Below are 18,762 nucleotides of genomic sequence, written 5' to 3' on the forward strand. Positions count from 1 at the left end.
CCACCTTTTAATTTTGTTTCGTTTAGCTTTAATTAGTCCCGGAGTGAAAAGATAGCGATCAATACCTTTTTTTTGTAGTTTATCCAAATCGACACCAGTCTTTTGTAGATTAGATGTTTAAAGTTGTAAAAGAAGACTCGGAGCCTGTTGAGCTTAAGTCAAATAAATGATTCTGGAACCTTCTGTAGATGATGAATATGCAACTTCTCTCCGGAGGTCCCTCAAAGGAGCCCCCTTTTCAGCCAAGGTAAGTCTCCTCAAAGTATCTGCATATCTTGGACAATTCTCTAGCTGAGAAAAGTAGGCAGAAGGCATTAGTTTGCCTTTTACTACCCTGAACAGAAGTGCCAGCTTGCCTCCGTTAAGGAAAGCAGCTCAGCTCGCCATTTTCTGATCCCGGAAGTCCGGGGGGCTCCTTTGCTCAGGCCCCTCTCTGGCCCAGGGAGGGAGAGAGGGAACGCCCCCCCCCACGAGGCTTCTCTTCCAGCCCTCGGCGGAGCAGGCTGCATGTGTGAAAAGGCACTTCCAGCAGCGCCAGGGCTCCTGTGGCTTTAGAGGGGAGGGCCTCTCTGCCTCCTGCCACTCAGGAGCTCCTTGCTTTTCCCCGGCCACATGTGGGGCCAACACCAGGAAGGCGGGTCCAGTCAAAGCTCCCTCCTAGAAGCCACCTTGTTCTCTGGCACCCACCACCCCGCCTTCTAGTGGTGACACCTTGGCCTGCTGCTCCATGGCAGAACTCTCTCTGGCCAGCTGGGGGCTCCAGGTCCCAGGGAAGGCCACTCCCCCACCCTCGACTCCACCCCCCCCAGCTCTGTGTCTGGACCAGCCACCGCCCCAGAACTGCAGTGGGGTGACCCTGCTCCTTGGTTCCATCCCCATAGAGTGAAGCAGGCTGTAACACCCGAAGGCCAGCAAGGCTGAGCACCACCAGTGCCTTTTGTGGGGATGGGCCCCAGCTGGAGAGGGAAGAGGAGGGGAAGGGCTCCTTCCCTCTCAGGCAGGCAGGCTGCCAGCAGGTGGGTGAAGGAATCTGTGTTCGAGGGCCAAAAAAGGAGGGCTCATGCCAAGGAGTGAAAGGGCAGGGCCTCCATCCTCACTGCCCCATGGTCAGAGCTACGGAACTCAGCAGCTGCCCAGATACCCAGAGCTTCAGTTTGGATGAGAAAAGGACACAAATCCAGGCTGTGGTGCTGGAAGGTAGGGGGGCCACAGGACACATCCCTACCAACAGCAGAGTTGGAAGGGACCTCCAGGGTCATCTAGTTCAACCCCCTGCATAATGCAGAAAACTCACAAGTACCTCCCCCAACACTTCCATACCCAGTGACCCCTGCTGCAAGTCCAGAAGATGGCAAAAAGAGCAAAAAAACCAAAAGCCTCCCCAGGATCCGTGGCAAAACCATTCACACTCTCTGGGAGTAATTTGTCAACTGGTTACAGATCCACCTAACAGTAGCAGGATCCAAACCTCATTTTACCAACTTGTCAATAAGGACAGTATGTGGAACATTATTAAAAGCCATACTGAAATCAAGACAAGCTATGTCTACAACATCCCCGACCCAGCAAGGTAGTAACTTTCTCAAAAAAGGAGATCAGATTAGTCTGACATGCCTTGTTCTTGAAAAATCCCTGGTGGCATCTTTACCAAATGCTCCAGAACTGATGGATTTGTTCTAAAACTTTGCCAGGTATTGACATCAACCTGACAGGCAAGTAGTTACCTGGCTGCCACTTGGGGCACACCTCAGCTCAGTCCATCTGCTTTAAAAACAAGGGACCTTTGTTTGCTGCTGCAGAACTTTTGAGTCGAAGCACAGAGATGTCCCCTGTAGCCCTTTTGGGATGGGCAACATTATTTCCCCTACCTGAATGGAGCTCGCTTGAACTGTGGGGCTGCTCCTGATAAAAATGAGCCTATGGTGGGGTGGAGAGGTCCTGACCTTGTTTTCAGGCATGGCATGAGCTGCTCTCCACTCCAGCATTCCCCTTGGGCCAGGTGGGCTCCTCCTTCCTCCAGCCCTAGCCAAGGAGACCTGCTCACCTGTGGAGCTGCCTGCTCCTTCTGCGTGGACCAGATGTGGCCGTGCAGGCACCGGCTTCTCTCCCTGCCCCAGCCAGGTGACCACGGTCGTGGGCGAGAGAGCGCCTTTTGCGCGCACAGCAGGGGGAAGGCAGTTACTGACTGAACAGACGGGGGGGGGGGCACACTTTGTACACCAAAGTACTCGGGTGGGGAAGATCAGCGTGCTTTTGCAATTATACCCAAACCCAGCAATGCCTCTCGGCCAACGGCCAGCACCCGGTCATGGCCAAGCCAAGGGAAGGCATTTCTACCCGCTCCCCCCACCCGCGATGGCCCCTGCTCTCCAAACACAGCTGTTGCCCTTTAGGGGGGGCGGGGAGACGACCCAAGACCTGGCTCCCTAACCCTTTCTGCCTCCACTTCTGCCACTATGGGGATGCAGGCTTTTCCTCAGAGGGGGTAAAAACAGCTGCGGAGGAAAAGGTTAGAGGCAGCTCTAGCCCCACCTGTCTCCCTCTTGGAAAGAGAAAGCTGGAGGCTGTGAAATGACCCCCGCACACCCTCCCCCTGGCCGTCCCAAGCAGGGCCAGCCTCCCCATTCTGGGGGTGGGGGGGACAACTCAGTTTAGGACTGAGGGCAGGAGGAGGAGGCCACCTGCACCCGTTGGGGGGCCGAGAGGAAGCCCTCTGCCCCCACTTGTGGGGCAGGGGAGAGAGCCTGCCTCAGGTTCATGAGGACCCATCCCCTCCCTCGCCCACCTGGGCTCCTTTGCATCACATCCCCACAGTTCAGCCTGCCGGCACATGCTCTCTCTCTCCCCACGCCCTGCTGCCGCCACATTCGCAGAGACGCAGAGGTTGCCGAGAGGCACTTCTCCCCCCACAACACTGCCCTGCCCCACCAGTGGTTCTGCTACAGAGTTGGATGCGATCCTGATTTTGGGGATGCTGGAATGCAAGGAAGAGGCTTCGGACAAAAGCTGACCTGCGAGAGACGGCTCCGGTGCTTCTGCCCTTGATGGGGCAGATGGGAAAAGTGGGTACCTGGGGAAGGAAGAGGGGTCACACCAGGGTCTTCTCCCTCCATCTTTATTGACTCATTGTGCCCCAGGCAGGCCTGCAGGTGGCACATAGACTGATAAATACTTGTTAAAAACCAACAGAGGCCCCAGCCGGACAGCAGAGTCCAGGGACTGCAGCAGCAAGAAGCCAGGCGCTCCATCCAAGCCCGCCAGCAGCAAGCATCCCCCGGGGGTTGGGGGGTGGGGAGCATTTCACACACAGAGAGGAGGACAGGAGAGGCTCCGGCCTGGAAGTCGGCATCCGGCTGCACCGGTCAGCAGCACAGCCCTGGCGGTGGACGGCAGGCAGAGGAGGGGGAGATGACCCGAGGCTCGGCAAGGAGCGACGGAAGAAGCGGCTGCAGCAGGGCCCCGCGAGGACCGGGAGCCACACAGTCTGTTCCTGCCCTGGGGCCAGAGGCTCGCTTTGGTCTCCAGAGATGGCCCTGGCCAGTCCAGCCGCACTCACACGCTGGGGGGCTTCTTGGGCAGCTGAGGCTCCTCCCCCGCCAGCTTGGACTTCAGGTGCTCCTTGTAGGAGAGGATGTCGCCGGGCCACTTGCTGATGGTCTGCTTCTCACACACCCAGATCTCTTGAGCAACCTGGATGACGACAAGAACACAGGTAGGCGTTTGCTGCTGGAGCCCCACCCAGAGGCTGCAGGGGCCAGTCAGGGTCATGTGCTGAGCTGCAGGTTCTCCCCAGCCCCCGGCACAGGCTGGCCACTCAGTCTGGGGGCTTCTCCTCCCCCCACCCCGTTTCCTGAGCTGAAACACCACTGGGAGGGAGGGAGGGAGTGGGAGAGAGCTGTGGTCTGCAGGAAAGCTCCCCTGCACTGAGCCCCTAGGCACCTCCCTGCGGGGACAACGGCCTGGAGGGGAACACAGAAGCCCCGGTCTGGCCCTGGGTGTGAGGGAACAGAGGAGAGAGCCTGCAACTCATGCAGGATAGGGCCCCCAGAGCCAACCCGTGTACTTGGGGAAAGCCAAGGAAATCCTTCAGGCCGTGGCTGCTGGCATCCAGAGGGACACGCTGCTGCCGCCGCCCATGGAGGCTTCTTTCAGCTGTCAGAGCTGTCCCCATTCCTCACTGCAACTTTTGTATCCCCCCCTTTCTGCCCTACTGGAACTGCTGACGTCTTTTCTTATTTCCTTTAAATCTAAAATGGGTGGCTGTTCCACATTCCACAACCCCACGTGTGAACAAGTATTCCTGGTTTCTCTCCTGACCTCCTGCCAAGTCACACCTCTATGGGGAGGCTGAGTGGAGAGAGAAGCTGCTCTCTTCAAACCCTTTATCACCTCTCCCTTGGTCACCAGCAATGCTCCCTCTAATGCTTTGGTGCAGGGGGCTGGACTAGATGACCCTGGAGGTCCCTTCCAACTCTATGATTCTGGTTCCCACCTCAGGCAGGATGGCAGAGCGGCAGCTGGCCAGCTCCCGAGGAGTCCTGGCAGAAGAGGGTGGCGTGGATCCATTCCATCCTTCCTGGTTTCCTGGGGTAGGTATTTGTGGGTTTCCTGCATTGTGCAGGGGGTTGGACTAGATGACCCTGGAGATCCCTTCCAATTCTATGATTCTGGTTCCCACCTCAGGCAGGATGGCAGAGTGGCGGCTGGCCAGCTCCCGAGTTGTCCTGGCAGAAGAGGGTGGAGCAGATCCATTCCACCCTGCCTGGTTTCCAGGCTCAGCCGTGGCAGTGCTGGAGTAGGAGGAGACACACAAACAGCCGACTTTGGGGGTTAGGACTGACGGAAGGCTCTCTGCTGTGGAGCTTTTGGTCCTCTGAGGGGGGGCGGGGAAGGCTGCTCAGCCCCTTGGCCTCTGTCTCCCCTGTACTTCTGAATGGGGGGGAGGGGGAGGAGCCTGGCCTTAGCAGCCCCTTCTGGCCTTAGCAGCCCCTCATGCTGATGACATCCGGCTCTCTCTCTCGCACCTCCAGCTGATCAGTGGGAAACAGAAACGGGTCCGGAGGCAGGTCAGAAGGGGAGAGGGCTCATAATCCTGACAAAACAGAGTTGTTTCTGGTGGGGGAAGATCTGGCCCCGAAATTGGAGCACCTCCTGTTCCGGATGGGGTTCCACCCTTCCTATGCACAGAAGCAGGATGGAGCATGGGAGTGCTGCTAAAAAGTGGTAGCAGCAGCGACCAGGGTGACTTCACCAGCTTTGGTGGCAAAGAGCTTGGGACTGCAGTGCATGCCCTGATCATATTCAGATTAGACTACTGCAACGCACTCTGCATGGGACTGCCCTTGAAGACAGCCAGAAGCAAGAAATGGTACGGGATGCTGTGAGGTGAGACGGAGAGGGACCATAACCACACTGGCTCCTCCCTATTAATCTTTCAAGCCCCGTAAGGCTTGGGGCCAGCAGAGCTGCAGGACTGCCTGTTGTCATATGACCCTAGCTGCCCCCTCTGGAGACCCTGCTTGGGATGCCCCTGCTGCCCCCTGAGACTAGACAGGTGCAACCTGAGAAGGAGCATTCTTAGCTGCGGTGTCATCAAAGCTTTCAAAATCCATCCTGAAGGGACCTCCAGGGTTATGTAGTCCAGCCCCTGCACAATGCAGGAAACTCACCAATACGTCCCCAGTGACCACTGCAGACTCCATGCCCAGAAGATGGCAAAAACCCCTCCAGGTTTTTGGGGTCAGGCAGGAGGGAAACTGCTGCCTGACCCCCAAGTGGTGATCCGCATTTCTCTAGGCCTGTTAGAAAAGGCCAGGAAGACTAAGCCCTGAGGCAGCCCTTCCTAATTTACAGAATCAGCCTTGCTGTCAGGCGGCCATCCAGCCTCTGTTTAAGGAAGAAGCCAGGTGAAGACACTGCTTGTTCAGTGTTCCGTTACTAACTGTTATCGGCCTCCTTACCTAGTTATGGTACATGCAGTTGTCCGTTTATGCATTTCACTGACTTGTTCAAATATTTTATATGTGCACATTTTAAAAGCTGTTTTAAAGTTGAAATACCTAAAGACTTTGACATCTGCTACCTTAAGGGCCCTATTTGGGTGAAGAGGCATCATGCGGGTTTTTAAAATAATAACCATGCCATAAACCCCAACCCCCCACAGGTACTGCTTAGTGCTCCCCACCCCCGACCTGCTGGATGAGGCGGAAGTCGTGGCTGACGAGCATCATGCCCCCCTCGAAGTCGTTGATGGCGTCGGCCAAGGCGTCGATGGTCTCGATGTCCAGGTGGTTGGTGGGCTCATCCAGGAAGAGCATGTGGGGGTTCTGCCAGGCCAGCCACGCAAAGCACACACGGCACTTCTGCCCATCCGACAGGTTCCGGATTGGGCTGACCTGCCAGGGGAAGGAAGACACACCTTCAGCACTGCGGCACCATGACAAGCAGGGCCAGCTCGCCCACTAGGCAAACTCGGAGATGGGGGGCGGCAAATGAGGCCCTCCCCCCTCTGGTGCCCCAGCCAGGCAACCGCCTAGTTTGCCTCCCTCCCCCGCACTGCTGCTGTGGCCGCTGCTAGCCCCCTCTGGCTCCCCGCCGCCCTGCTCACTTGCTTGCTGCTCCTCCCCTCCGCCGCTCGATACAAAACACACAGGTGCAGGCTGCCAGGAGCTGGCAGACCACAGTTTTAGGAAGTGAGCAGAGCCTTGGCGGGGTGGGATGGAGGAAGGCAGCCTGCGTAGGGCGCCAAGCAGCCTCCTGCCAAGAGCCGAGCCAGAGCCCTAGAGGAAAGAGCCCATTTGCAGCTGCCAGGAAGCCAGCCCCACCCGCGTGCATCCACAGAGAAGGTCCTTGGGCTGGGCTGCCTGGCCCCTTCAGGGAGACAGAGGCCCTCTCCACAGCCCTTCCGGCAGGGAAAGAGGAGTGCAGCAGACGACAAGGCAGGCTGCAACTGGCACCCTCCAGGGCTGGGCAGCATCTCAAGCTCCCCTCCTCCTCTCTCCAAACCAGCCCCCCCACTGGCCCCACAGAACCACCCCATCCGTGCACAGAAGAGGCAGCGGGGGTGTGTGTTCTCGTTCCAGCCCCAAAGTGAAGCTGTTCTCCTCAAGCCTCTAGAACAAATCCTTGCGGGAGGAGAAGCCCCCCCCCCCCTCATGGCCTCAGCAACTGCATCATCCCCAAAAGTGGAAACTTTTAAGGAGGAAGTGAAATCGGAAGTTTCCCTGTGGCTGCCCCAGAGCCTTTCTTTTCTGAGAGCCTCCAGGGAACACTCCCCAGTTCAGAAGACGCCCCCCCCCCCAACGCACCTGCTGCTTCCCCGTCAGGCCGTAGCGGCCAATGATCTTCCGCATCTCCTCCTTCTCCTTGATCTCCGGGTAGCACTTCATCATGTACTCCAGGGGGGACAGATCCAAGTCCAGCTGCTCTTGCAAGTGCTGCAGGCAGGAAAGGAAGAGGGGAGATGCCGAGCAGCAGCCACAGCCGGTCTGGGGCCTTCCTCAGCAAGACCCTGCAGCTCATGCTTGGGAAGGGAACCCCACCCCTCCTGCATCCCCCCACCCCCACCCCCCCGCTCAGGAACAGGTTCAGCTCCCTGACAGCACCTGGTGGTATCTGCCGATCTTGACATGCGAGTGTTTGCGGATCATCCCGTCAGTGGGCAGGAGCTGGGGTGGGAAAAGGAGGCCAGTGAGAACACGGAAGCCTCACCCACCCGTTCCTCCTCCCCCCCGCTGGAGACTCCGGGAGCAGAGAAGGCACTCACCTCCCCCGTGAGCAGCTTGAGCAGCGTGGACTTCCCGGCTCCGTTGGGTCCTACCAGGGCCACCCGAGTGTCCAGATCAATCCCAAACTCCAGGTTGGTGTAAATCCAAGGCTAAAACCCCAGGCAGAGAGAGAGAGAGAGAGGCGGGCTAGAGTGAGCTGCTCTGGGAGACACTCTCCTGCCCCCCCCCACGCCTTCCACTCACCCCATGCGTGGTGTACCGGAAGCTCACGTTCTGCACCATGATGACTGGTGGGGGGATCTTCCCACAGGAGGGGAAATAGAATGAGAGCGTCTGGCGAGAAGCAAAGGAAGGAAACAGCTCTGTCAAGACTCCTGCCAGCAACGACCGTGCCCTGCCCAGGGGTGGGGGGCTCAGCGCCATTCCTCCCCTCCCCTCCCCACCAGCTCAGGCCACCCTACCTTGTCGCTGATCACCCGTTCTGTCAGTCCCGAGGCCATCATCTTTTGGAGTGTCTTCTCCTTGCTCTGTGCCTGGCGGGCTAACTTGGCGCTGCCGTGACCAAAGCGCGCAATGTAGTTCTGTAACAAGCCAAAAACTCCTTTATCGGTGCAATGGCCAAGCGTGCCAGGGCTGCCCCCCCAAACCCGCCCCCCCAGCAGGCCCTGACTTCTGCCCTCTGCAGGCCACAGCTGGTGCTACCTTCATGTGCGCAATCTGGTCTTGCTCCCAGTGGAACCTCTTCATCTGGTTCTCCTCCAGCTCCAGGCGGGTCTTGACGTACTGGTCGTAGTTGCCCTGAAGAGGGAGAGGGAGGAGGACGGAGCCAACCTTTAGCCCTCCAGGACCATTCCGAGCAGGCCCCCCAAGCTTGGAGCTCTGGCCCATCCAGACCCACAGAGCCCTGACTGGAGGGCTGCCCCCCACAGCAGGAGCCTCACTCACCGTGTAGTACTTGAGCTTGCGGTTGTGCATATGGATGATGTTGGTGCAGACCCCGTTCAGGAAGTCCTGGGAGTGCGAGATCAACACGAGGATGCGCTTGAACCTGCAAAGCCAAGAGCAGCCGTGCCTGAGGAGGAGGAGGAATGGGGGCAGGGAGAGATCTGCTGCGGGACCACCCTGCCCCTGCCCCACGGCTGCTGCCCCCCACTCACGTCTTCAGCTCCTCCTCCAGCCACACGCAGGCATCCAGGTCAAGGTGGTTCGTGGGCTCATCCAGGAGCAGCATGAACGGCCGGATGAACAGAGCTCTGCAAAGGACAGCCAGAATAAGGAGCTGGGCAGGGCCCTTTCCAGTGAGTGGCCGGGGGGGTGGGGGTGTGTGTCATGATCGGAGGCCTAGTGGGGTCTACGAGCTCCAGAGGAGCCCATGCTAGAATAGCTACAGGATCCCTTCAGACCCTCTGATTGGGTGGGCAGCACTTCTGGAGAGAAAACTTGCTCAGGGGAGTGGGACCTGGAAAGAAGGAAATAAAAGGCCCAGCTACAGAGTGAAAGTTGTTCTCTCCAGAGAGGCTGCAGCAGGAGGGTTCCATCACCCAAGCAGTGGTGAGTCTGCTGGCATTAGGAGAAGGAAACGTACAGGTAGTTGTGTTAGGGCTTTTATATTTCTTTGTTCCACCTTTACTATTGTTTTTTTCACTTCCACTGTCGTGCTAATAATTAAAACCGCTTGTTGTTTTGAGCACTCACAATAAGCTTATTGTACTGCCTGGATCCCTATGTCTCTTTGGTTATAGACAGAAGATGTTTTGTTAAGAAGGAAGATGAGGTGGGGTGGGTGCTCTGGGCCCTCCCAGAAAGACCTGTCTCAGAGTGATGGCAGCCAACAAAAGGCCTTTCCTGATCCCATCTGAAAAGCCTCCCCTCCTGCTGCCTACCTGGCGAGAGCCACGCGCATCCGCCAGCCCCCGCTGAAGTCCTTCAGCTTTTTCCTTTGCATGAGGGGGGTGAAGCCCAGGCCATGGAGGATCCGGGAGGCCCGCATCTCTGCCTTGTCAGCATCCAGCTCTTCTAGGCGCTCATACAGCTCCATCAGTTTCTCACATTCAGCTTTGCAAGGCAGGGAGGAAAATACTAATGAGCCTCTGCAGACAAGCTGCCATACCCCCTACTGCAGAAGCCATGAGGAAGGCTGTTCCCACCTCTGCAGGCTACCACATTGCAGCTGTGGCACACAAAACCCTCTTGAGAAATCCCTGCCCTCCCCGGTGTCTAAGAAAGCACCCCCCCGGGCAGCCGAGGCAGTTACCGTCCTCGTGAGCGAGCCGTTCAGCCTCCCGCTCCAGCATGGCTCTTTCTGTGTCCACCTCCATGACACACTGCAGGGGAGTTTTCTCACTGGGCGGCATCTCTCGCGTCAGGTGGTAGATGTCTATGTGCTCCGGAATGGGCACTTCCCGCTTCCCAATGGCAGACAGCAACATGGACTTTCCTTAAAACACCAGAAGGAGAGCGTTATTCTAGCAGAGCGCAGCAGCTTCTGTGATTCCCAGTACAGAGAGGCAGCTACTGATGCAGGCTCCAGACAAGGAGGCAGTGCCTTATGCACCCCCTATGCTTAAAGAAACAGTGGGCACCTCCCTGAACCTGTTCGAAGGAAGGGTGGGTTAATAAATCAATCAACAGTGCCCCCCATCCCGCTACTGCCAGAGTGAGAAAGTCCAAAGAATTCAACCCTGCAGCAGGCAGGGCCCACGAAACCACTGAACACTCAAAAGGAGGGCTGCTCAGCGCATGGTCTACTGGCACTGCTTGGGTGGAGAGGGTGGGATAGAAGCAGAAAAAGATGAATGGTGAAGAGCTTGCAAGTGTCCTGCAAGTCAGCTCTGCTTCACAGAATGAAGCCCCCCCGGGGGCCAGCAAGCCTGCCTTTCATTCCCTCAAGTCACCTCAGCTCACCGCTTTGGGGAGTAAATCAAATCAAAGCACGCACTGAGAGAGCGAATCAGAATCTCCACTGCAAAGAATAATTCAGCCCTTCCAGCGCTGGAGCAGACAGCTAATATTCTGACTGATCCCCCGACTGACTCCCAGAGAATCCAGGAAGCCTAACGGGGCACTGTCCTTCCCACTTCTTCCTGAAGATGCCTTTGGCAAAGCAGCCGAGCTGAGGAAACAGCGCTGGCTCCAAGTCACCCAGGGAGGTTTGTGGCTAAACAGGGACCAGAAGAGCAGGGCTGGAAAGGAGAAAGGCACCAACTCCTCTATCCCTAAGTGAAGGGAGGCCGCGCTGGGCAACTTCCCCATGGGCAGGCAGGGGGCACGGAAGCCCTTCCGGAAAGGGCAAGACTTCTGCCAAACCAAAATGGAAGCTGAGAATTAACTCCATGGAGCTTCTCTGTGAGGCTGAGCCGTCAAGGCAGGCCGGTGGGGCATGGCGCAGGCAGGCAGGCCCCAGCAGAGCAGCTCACCGGTGCCGTTGAGGCCGATGAGGCCGTAGCGCCGGCCGGAGTTGAGCTCCAGCTTGGTGTCGCTGAGCAGCTCCTGGCCGTGGAAGGTGAGCGAGAGGCTGATGATGTGCACGTCGGTGCTGTTGGGGTGGGAGGCCAGAGCCCCCGTCACCGCCCGGGCGGCCGCCTTCTTCAGCTCGAACTCCTCCAGGGCGCGGGCGACCGCGTCCACCTCTGCGGGGGGGGGGGGAGAAGGGTCAGGGAGGGGGGAGGTTGTGCTGCCCCTCCTCGCAGCAGGGAGTTCCGCCGGCGCCCCCTCCCTCCCCCCCTGCCCGGGCGGCCGCCTTCTTGAGCTCGAACTCCCACCTCTGCGGGGGGGGGGGGAGAAGGGTCGGGGAGGGGGGAGGGAGGCTCTGCTCCTCCCCCCCCCGCAGCAGGGAGTTCCGCCGGCGCCCCTCCCCCCCCCCCGCCGGCCGCCTTCTTGAGCTCGAACTCCCACCTCTGCGGGGGGAGAAGGGTCGGGGGGGGGGAGGGAGGGTCTGCTCCTCCCCCCCGCAGCAGGGAGTTCCGCCGGCGCCCCTCCCTCCCCCCCCCCCCCGCCGCCTTCTTGAGCTCGAACTCCCACCTCTGCGGGGGGAGAAGGGTCGGGGGGGGGAGGGGGAAGCTCTGCTCCTCCCCCCCGCAGCAGGGAGTTCCGCCGGCGCCCCTCCCTCCCTCCCTCCCTCCCTCCCGCCCGCGGCTGACCGGCGTGGGGCGCGGCGTGCAGCTCTGCCTCGTCGCCGTTCTCGTCGGCCTCCTCCTCGGGGCCCGGGCCGCGCTTGGGCCGCTGCTGGCGCGCCTTGGCCGCCTCCTTCTTCTTGGCCGCCTTCTTCTTGGCCAGGTCGGACGGCATGGCTGCAGAGACGCGGGGGGCGGGCGGGCGGCCTCCCTCACCGGGGCGGCGTGCGGGGCTGGCCTTCCTCCCTCCTTCCCTCTCGCCTCTCGCGGGTGTCGCAACAGAACAGCTGCTGCCGCGTGCGCACGCCCCGCCCCCTCCGGCGCCGCCGCCAATCCGCGCCCGGGACGTCAGGCACGCCGGGCCCCGAGCGCCGCCGGGAAAACGAGTCGAGGCACTACAAGCCCCAGCCTGCCCCGCGCCGCGCGCCGCCTGCTGGGAAATGGAGTCCGGGACGCGGAGGGGAGGGGCTTCGAGGCGGAGGCCAACCGGGCGGGCGTGTGGACGGGGAGGGCGGCCTGCCAGGCGAGGGAGGGGGGCTTTGCTGCCTGGGGTTCAGCCTCCGCCCCGCTCGGTTGCCAGCCGCCCTCCCGCCCGGTCTCCCGCCCTCCCGGGCGGGGCTGCTCGGGGCCCGGCGATGCGGGCGGGGCGCGTGGTGGGCTGGCTGCGGCCGGGGCTGCCGCTGCTGCTGGGCTTGTCGCTGGGCTGCAGCCTGAGCCTGCTGCGCGTCTCGTGGAGCCAGGGCGGCGGGGAGGCGGCGGGCGACCCCTGCGGGGACCCCCCCGGGCGCCCCCCGCAGCAGCCCGCCGGCCCCCAGGACGCCTTCCGGCCCCGCCTCGTCCCCTACGCCCGCGACCCCGGCAAGCCCTACAAGAAGGTGCTCCGGTAAGGGCGGAGATGCAGCAGCCCTGCGGGAAGGGAGGCGGCTGGCCTTTGGGGAGGCGCTCCCTGGTGAAAGCGGGGCCGAGCTGCCGCGATGGGTGTGCCCCCTCGTTTGCAGGCGGCCTTCCTTTGCAAAACGCTGCTGCGATGCCGGGCGGGCCTGACTTCCAGGAAGAGAAAGGACTCTGGGAGCTGCCGCCCACGGGGGGGGGGGGGGGGTGTCTTGTCAAAGCCAGACACCCCCAGGCTCCTCCACCCAGCAGAGCTGAAGCACAAGCAACTGCTGCCTCCTAACAGCAGAGGGGCTTTGCAGGGGGCTCAGAGAGACCCTGTCTGTGAGCTGTGAGATTGGCTGCCGCCTGACTGGTTCCAGTTCTTGGCACAGAAAGCGCCATTTCCCCAGCCCCATACTCCTATGAATGTGCCCCTTCTGTTCCCCACAGGACGCGGTATGTGCAGACGGAGCTGGGTTTCCGGGAGCGCCTCTTTGTGGCCGTGCTGAGTTCGAAGGCCACCCTGAACACGCTGGCTGTGGCCGTCAACAAGACTGTGGCCCACCACTTCTCTCACCTGCTGTATTTCACGGGTCTGCGCGGCGCCAAGGCCCCGCACGGCATGACACTGGTGTCCCACGGCGACGAGCGCCCCGTCTGGCTGATGTATGAGACGGTGCGCTACATCCACCAGCACCTCGGGGGCGACTACGACTGGTTCTTTTTCATGCAGGACGACACTTACGCCCACGCCGAGCAGGTCAAGGCCCTCGTGAGCCACCTCAGCATCAACCAGGACGTCTACTTGGGGCGGGCGGAGGAGTTCATCGGAGGGGAGGAGCATGCCCGGTATTGCCACGGGGGCTTTGGCTACCTGCTCTCCCGCAGTCTGCTGCTGAAGCTGCACCCCTACCTGGACAGCTGTCGTAACGAGATCCTCAGCGTGCGCCCGGACGAATGGCTGGGGCGATGTCTGGTGGACTTCCTGGGCATCAGCTGCGTCTCACAGCATCAGGTACTTCCCCTGGCCGGAGGGGAGGGGAGGGTCCTGGGAGGGCTCTGCTCTGGCAGCAGGAGGCTGGCTTGCGGCCCACCCTCGAGCAAGCGAGCGAGCAGGCAGCTGCCTCCAGGCTGGCGGCACCCCTGCAAACTGTGCCGGCTGTGGGCAGTGGGGAAGCCCCTCTGCTGCTTCTCTCGGAGTATCTTCCCAGCTGAGGGTGCTGGGAAGCCGTGCTTGGAGGAGAGCATCCCGCCTCTCTCAGCTTCTCGGGTCTGTGACTTGAGAGCACTGTGCCTGCATGGCCTGGTTGGGGTTGGGGAGGAAAGTTAACAGGGGAGAATTAAGGGTCCAATTCCTCCACTGGAGGGAGACTCAGAATGCTCTGTTCCGATAGAAGAAGAAGAAGAAGAAGAAATGAGATCTATATCCCGCCCTCCGCCCTGACTCTGAATCTCAGAGCAGCCTGCAGTCTCCTTTCCCTCCCTGTGAGGTGGGCGGGGCTGAGAGGGATGGAGTATGGGGGGCGGGTGGAGAGTTGGGGGAACTTGCTGGCTGAGCTGAAGGCTCTCAAGGCAGGAGGCTGAAGGACTCGATGGTGCGGTGGCAGAGAGCCGCAAAGTCTGTCCGTCTTCTCCCCCCGCCCAGGGCCAGCCGTACCTGACTTACGAGCTCGCCAAGAATGCAGACCCAGAGGAGGCAGAGGGGCAGGGCTTTTGGGGGGCGGCTGCTGTGCACCCCGTCACGGAGGCCTCCCTCATGTTCCGCTTGCACAGGAGGTTCAGCAGGATGCAGCTGGAGAAGACCTACCAAGAGATCGAGCAGCTGCAGGTAGCGGAAGGGCCCTGGGTGGGCTGGGGGTGGGGGGGTGGCTGGCTGCTTGCAGGAGGCAGGTGTGGGGGCTGCTCTGAGCTCCACCTGGGGTGGGGGATCCAGTGCTTCGATTTAGGGTTCTGATCTCAGGGACCTGGTGCCAGTTCCCTTCCTCACGTGGGTTGGCATGAAACCTGGGCAGCCCTCCGTGGTCCGGTGGGGCAGAGAGAGAGAGAACCCTGGGCTGGGGCATGCAGGCGCTGGCTTCAGGGAAGGCGGGGTGGGAAGAGGACTCCCTCCGGGGGATCCCACCCTGTCGTCAGGGTGCAGTGGGGGGGGGACCCGACTGGCTGGCGTCTGAGTCGCAGAAAGGAGCGATGTGGCAACTTGAGGCTAACTGACTGACACCATCGGGTCCTTTGTTGGGTCCCACCCACTCCATTGGGGGGGGGGGTCTGTGGGGAGGGGCTGTAGAGGCCTTCCTTCCAGGTGTCTTGCTTCTGTCCCAGCCGAGCAGCTGGGACTGCTGTCCTTGTGCCTGCCTGGGGGCTGCCTTCCTGGGAAGTTTGCATCTCCCCCCGCTTGGAATTCCCACAGAGGAGGCGGGCAGGGATGTGCCAGACCTTGGTCATCTCCCAAAGACCTTGTGGCGGCTGGCTGCAGAAGCATTTGTGGACTAGGAGCCACGCCCCCAGAAAGGCAATGGGGAACCACGAGCAGCAGGAATGCACACCGAACGATGGTGGAGGGGGAGGGAGGTTATACAGCCTCGGGGGAGTGGAGGAGTCAGAGCTTAGGAAGTTTCAATGGACATTTCTTGTATTTCATGGCTTTACGTGCCTCCCCGGTCCTCCCCCCCTCAGGTGTATTTAGCATTGAGTCAGCAAACAAATGTTTTGTGCGTCTGCAGACGTCTTCCTCCTGGAGCTGCCGGGAGGCTCCGGCTGGCTTCCTTTCTGGGCAGGACATTCCTTTCTGGGCCCTGGACCTTCCAAGAGGCAGGCTGCTTGGCTTCAGAGGGGTGTAGGGTGGGCAGTTGCCGGCTGAACAACTGTGCTTTCTCTCCTTGGCAGATGCAAATCCGGAACCTGTCCTCACTGCTGCCAGCGGGCGAGGCTGGCCTGACGTGGCCAGTGGGCATCAGCGCCCCCTTTGTGCCCAGGTCCCGCTTTGAGGTGATTGGCTGGGAGTACTTCACGGAGCAGCACTCCTTTGCCTGTCCCAGCGGAGCCCCCAAGTGCCAGCTGGTGGGGGCCAGCAAGGCGGATGTGGGGGACGTCCTGCAGGCGGCCCTGGAGCAGCTGAACCGGCGCTACCAGCCCCAGCTGCGGTTCCACAAGCGGCAGCTGCTGAACGGCTACCGCCGCTTTGACCCGATGCGGGGCATGGAGTACCAGCTGGACCTGCTGCTGGAGGCCACCACCCAAAAGGGCCACGGGCGCCTTCTGGCCAAACGGGTGAGCCTCCTGCGGCCTCTCAGCAGGGTGGAAATCATCCCCATGCCTTACGTGACGGAGGCCACCCGGGTGCAGCTCGTGCTGCCCCTCACGGTGCAGGAGCGGGACTTTGCGGGCAGCTTCCTCGACACGTTTGCCATGAACGCCCTGGACATGCATGAGAATGCCCGCCTCCTGCTGCTGTTCGTCTACGACCCATACGATGCCCAGCGGGTCAGCCAGGTGGATGTCTTTGCGGGGGTGAAGGACATGGTGGCTGAGCTGGAGAAGCGCTACGTGGACGTGAAGATCCCCTGGGTCAGCGTCAAGACGGAGGTGCCTTCCCAGGTGAAGCTGATGGACATGGTCTCCAAGAAGCACCCGGTCGACACCCTCTTCTTCCTGGCCAGCGTCTGGACAGAGGTGACGGGGGAGGTCTTGAACCACTGCCGCATGAACGCCATCAGCAGCTGGCAGGTCTTCTTCCCGGTGCACTTCCAGGAGTTCAACCCCGTGCTGGCCTTCCGCGGGGAGCAGCCGGCCCCCTCCTCCTCCAGCACGGACTTCCTGCGGGACGGGCACTTCGACCGACATGTCTTCGCTGAGGCCTGCTTCTACAACTCAGACTACATGGCTGCCCGCACCAAGCTGGCCGCAGACCTCCTGGACCGGGACGAGGCGCTGGAGGGGCTGGAGGTCTTTGACGTCTTCCTGCGCTACTCAGAGCTCCACCTCTTCCGGGCCGTGGAGCCGGGGCTGGTGCAGAAGTACGTCTTGAGGAGCTGCGACCCGCGGCTGAGTGAGGAGCTCTACCACCACTGCGTCCTGAGCAACCTGGAGGGGCTGGCCTCCCGCTCCCACCTGGCCGCGGCCCTCTTTGAGCAGGAGCAAGCCAACAGCACCTGAAGGAGGAGGACGAGGGCTGGGACCCGGGAGGAGGGAGCGCAGGGGTCTTACCGGAAGAGCCATTAAAACCGCAAGAGAGGCCACGCTCGTCCTGGCCGTCCATCTGCAGCTCTGCTCCTGCTGGCAGGCCTGGGGCGCTCATGCGCAGCGCTGGGCTACTTGGAATGCAAATGCTCCACGTCTCGGATTTGAGGTTCTGCTCTGAATAGCCACATGCTGCTTTGGTTTGTAACAGTAGGCTGCGTCTGAGGGGAGCCATAGCCCTGGAGGGGCTGGAGCGGCCTTGGGGCTGAGCCCCGTGGCTGCTCTTCTTTCTCCTCCTCCTCTTCCTCGGAGGCAGACAGCCGGCCTGCAGGGAGCAGAGTCAGAGTTGCCCCCAGCCCTGCTCCTGGGGAGGGTCTCTGGCTGCTGCTGCTGCGGGCAAAGCCCTTGCCAGAGCCTGAATGGGTGGGAGAACTGGCAGGCTCCTGGGGCTTGCCCCGCCAGGCTGGCTGCCACATTCCTGCCCTCTCTGAAGAAGGAGGAGAGAAGATTGGACTTCTACCCCACCTTTCACTGGGAGTCTTGGAGGGGCTGGCAGTCTCCTTTCCCTTCCTCTCGCCACAACAGACAGACACTCTGGGGGGCAGGTGGGCTGAGAGAACTGCTGTGAGAACTGTGACTGGTCCAAGGTCTCCCAGCTGGCTGCATGTGGAGGAGGAGGAGTGGGGAATGAGACCTCCCGGCACTCCAGGTTAGAGTCCACCACTGCACCCGGCTGGGTCCCAGGCTTGGCCTGTGGGGCAGAGCGCTGGTGCAGGGGAGAGGGGGCACATGAAGGAGTCTGTGCACAGGGTGGGCTGAATGTCTCCACTGGGGGGTGGGTGGGTTGGATGGGGGGATCATTTGGGGCCTCCTGACTGGAGGATCCCCCCCCCCCCAATACTGGCACTCAAGGTTCCTGGTGGGCTGCTTGCTGCTTCATCACTCAGGAAGGAAGACCATCCGGCACTCGCTGCCCTGAAGTGTAGGGACAGTTTGTTGCTTTGCTGGCTGTAGGAGTACATAAGAACGTAAGAGAAGCCATGTTGGATCAGGCCAATGGCCCCTCCAGTCCAACACTCTGTGGCACATAAGAACATAAGAGGAGCCCTGTTGGATCAGGCCAGTGGCCCACCCAGTCCAACACTGTATCACACAGTGGCAAAAATTTTTATATATACACACACACTGTGGCTAATAGCCACTGATGGACCTGTGCTCCATATTTTTATCTAAACCCCTCTTGAAGGTGGCTATGCTTGTGGCCGCCACCACCTCCTGTGGCAGTGAATTCCACATGTTAATCACCCTTTGGGTGAAGAAGTACTTCCTTTTATCCGTTTTAACCTGTCTGCTCAGCAATTTCATTGAATGCCCACGAGTTCTTGTATTGTGAGAAAGGGAGAAAAGTACTGTATTTTTCACACCATAAGGCGCTCCGGAGGATAGTACGCACCTTCCTCCTTGGGGGCGATCCGCTGCCTCTGCCTCTGATCCGGCGCTTCCCCTGCGCCTGCCTGCCTGGCTCCATCTTCTTCAGGCAAGCGCTGGGATCGCTCCACGTGGCCCCACCGCAAACCCAGCGCTTCGCAAGCGCCAGCTGCGGAGGGGGCAGCGTGCCTCCTCCTTGCCTGTGTGCCTAGCTTCAGCTGTGATGTTTAAAGCAAGTGCCGGGATCGCTCCCTCCGCCCTCCGATCCCAGCGCTTGCTTTAAACATCACAGCTTAAGCCAGGCACACAGGCAAGGAGGAAGCACCCGCCCCCTCCGCAAACCCAGCACTTTGCGAGCACCGGCTGTGGAGAGGGCAGCGTGCTTCCTCCTTGCCGGCAGGCAGGCGCGGGGGAAGCGCCTGGAGGAAGAGGCAGCGGATCCCCCC

At 60.6% G+C, this 18,762-nt stretch overlaps 2 protein-coding genes across 2 annotated transcripts; one reads left to right on the forward strand and one right to left on the reverse strand.

Annotated features, from left to right (window-relative positions):
• Positions 1-3,099: 3,099 nt before the first annotated feature.
• Positions 3,100-12,021, reverse strand: ABCF2 (ATP binding cassette subfamily F member 2). The gene is made up of 14 exons (XM_060247875.1): positions 11,895-12,021; positions 11,144-11,438; positions 9,982-10,164; positions 9,611-9,782; positions 8,885-8,980; positions 8,673-8,775; positions 8,430-8,525; positions 8,189-8,308; positions 7,971-8,060; positions 7,766-7,876; positions 7,605-7,667; positions 7,308-7,436; positions 6,192-6,395; positions 3,100-3,690 (listed from the first exon to the last, which is right to left on the reverse strand). The coding sequence occupies exons 1-14, from the start codon at positions 12,012-12,014 to the stop codon at positions 3,553-3,555; spliced, it is 1,920 nt and encodes a 639-aa protein (XP_060103858.1). The 5' UTR covers positions 12,015-12,021; the 3' UTR covers positions 3,100-3,552.
• A 453-nt stretch (positions 12,022-12,474) lies between these two features.
• CHPF2 (chondroitin polymerizing factor 2) lies at positions 12,475-16,945 on the forward strand. The gene is made up of 4 exons (XM_060247874.1): positions 12,475-12,722; positions 13,163-13,727; positions 14,358-14,540; positions 15,596-16,945. Exons 1-4 carry the CDS (start codon positions 12,475-12,477, stop codon positions 16,862-16,864), a joined length of 2,265 nt encoding a protein of 754 aa, XP_060103857.1. The 3' UTR covers positions 16,865-16,945.
• Positions 16,946-18,762: the final 1,817 nt, after the last annotated feature.

Source organism: Heteronotia binoei, chromosome 10 (assembly GCF_032191835.1).
Source record: "Heteronotia binoei isolate CCM8104 ecotype False Entrance Well chromosome 10, APGP_CSIRO_Hbin_v1, whole genome shotgun sequence".
In the NCBI taxonomy this organism is placed as follows: domain Eukaryota; kingdom Metazoa; phylum Chordata; class Lepidosauria; order Squamata; family Gekkonidae; genus Heteronotia; species Heteronotia binoei.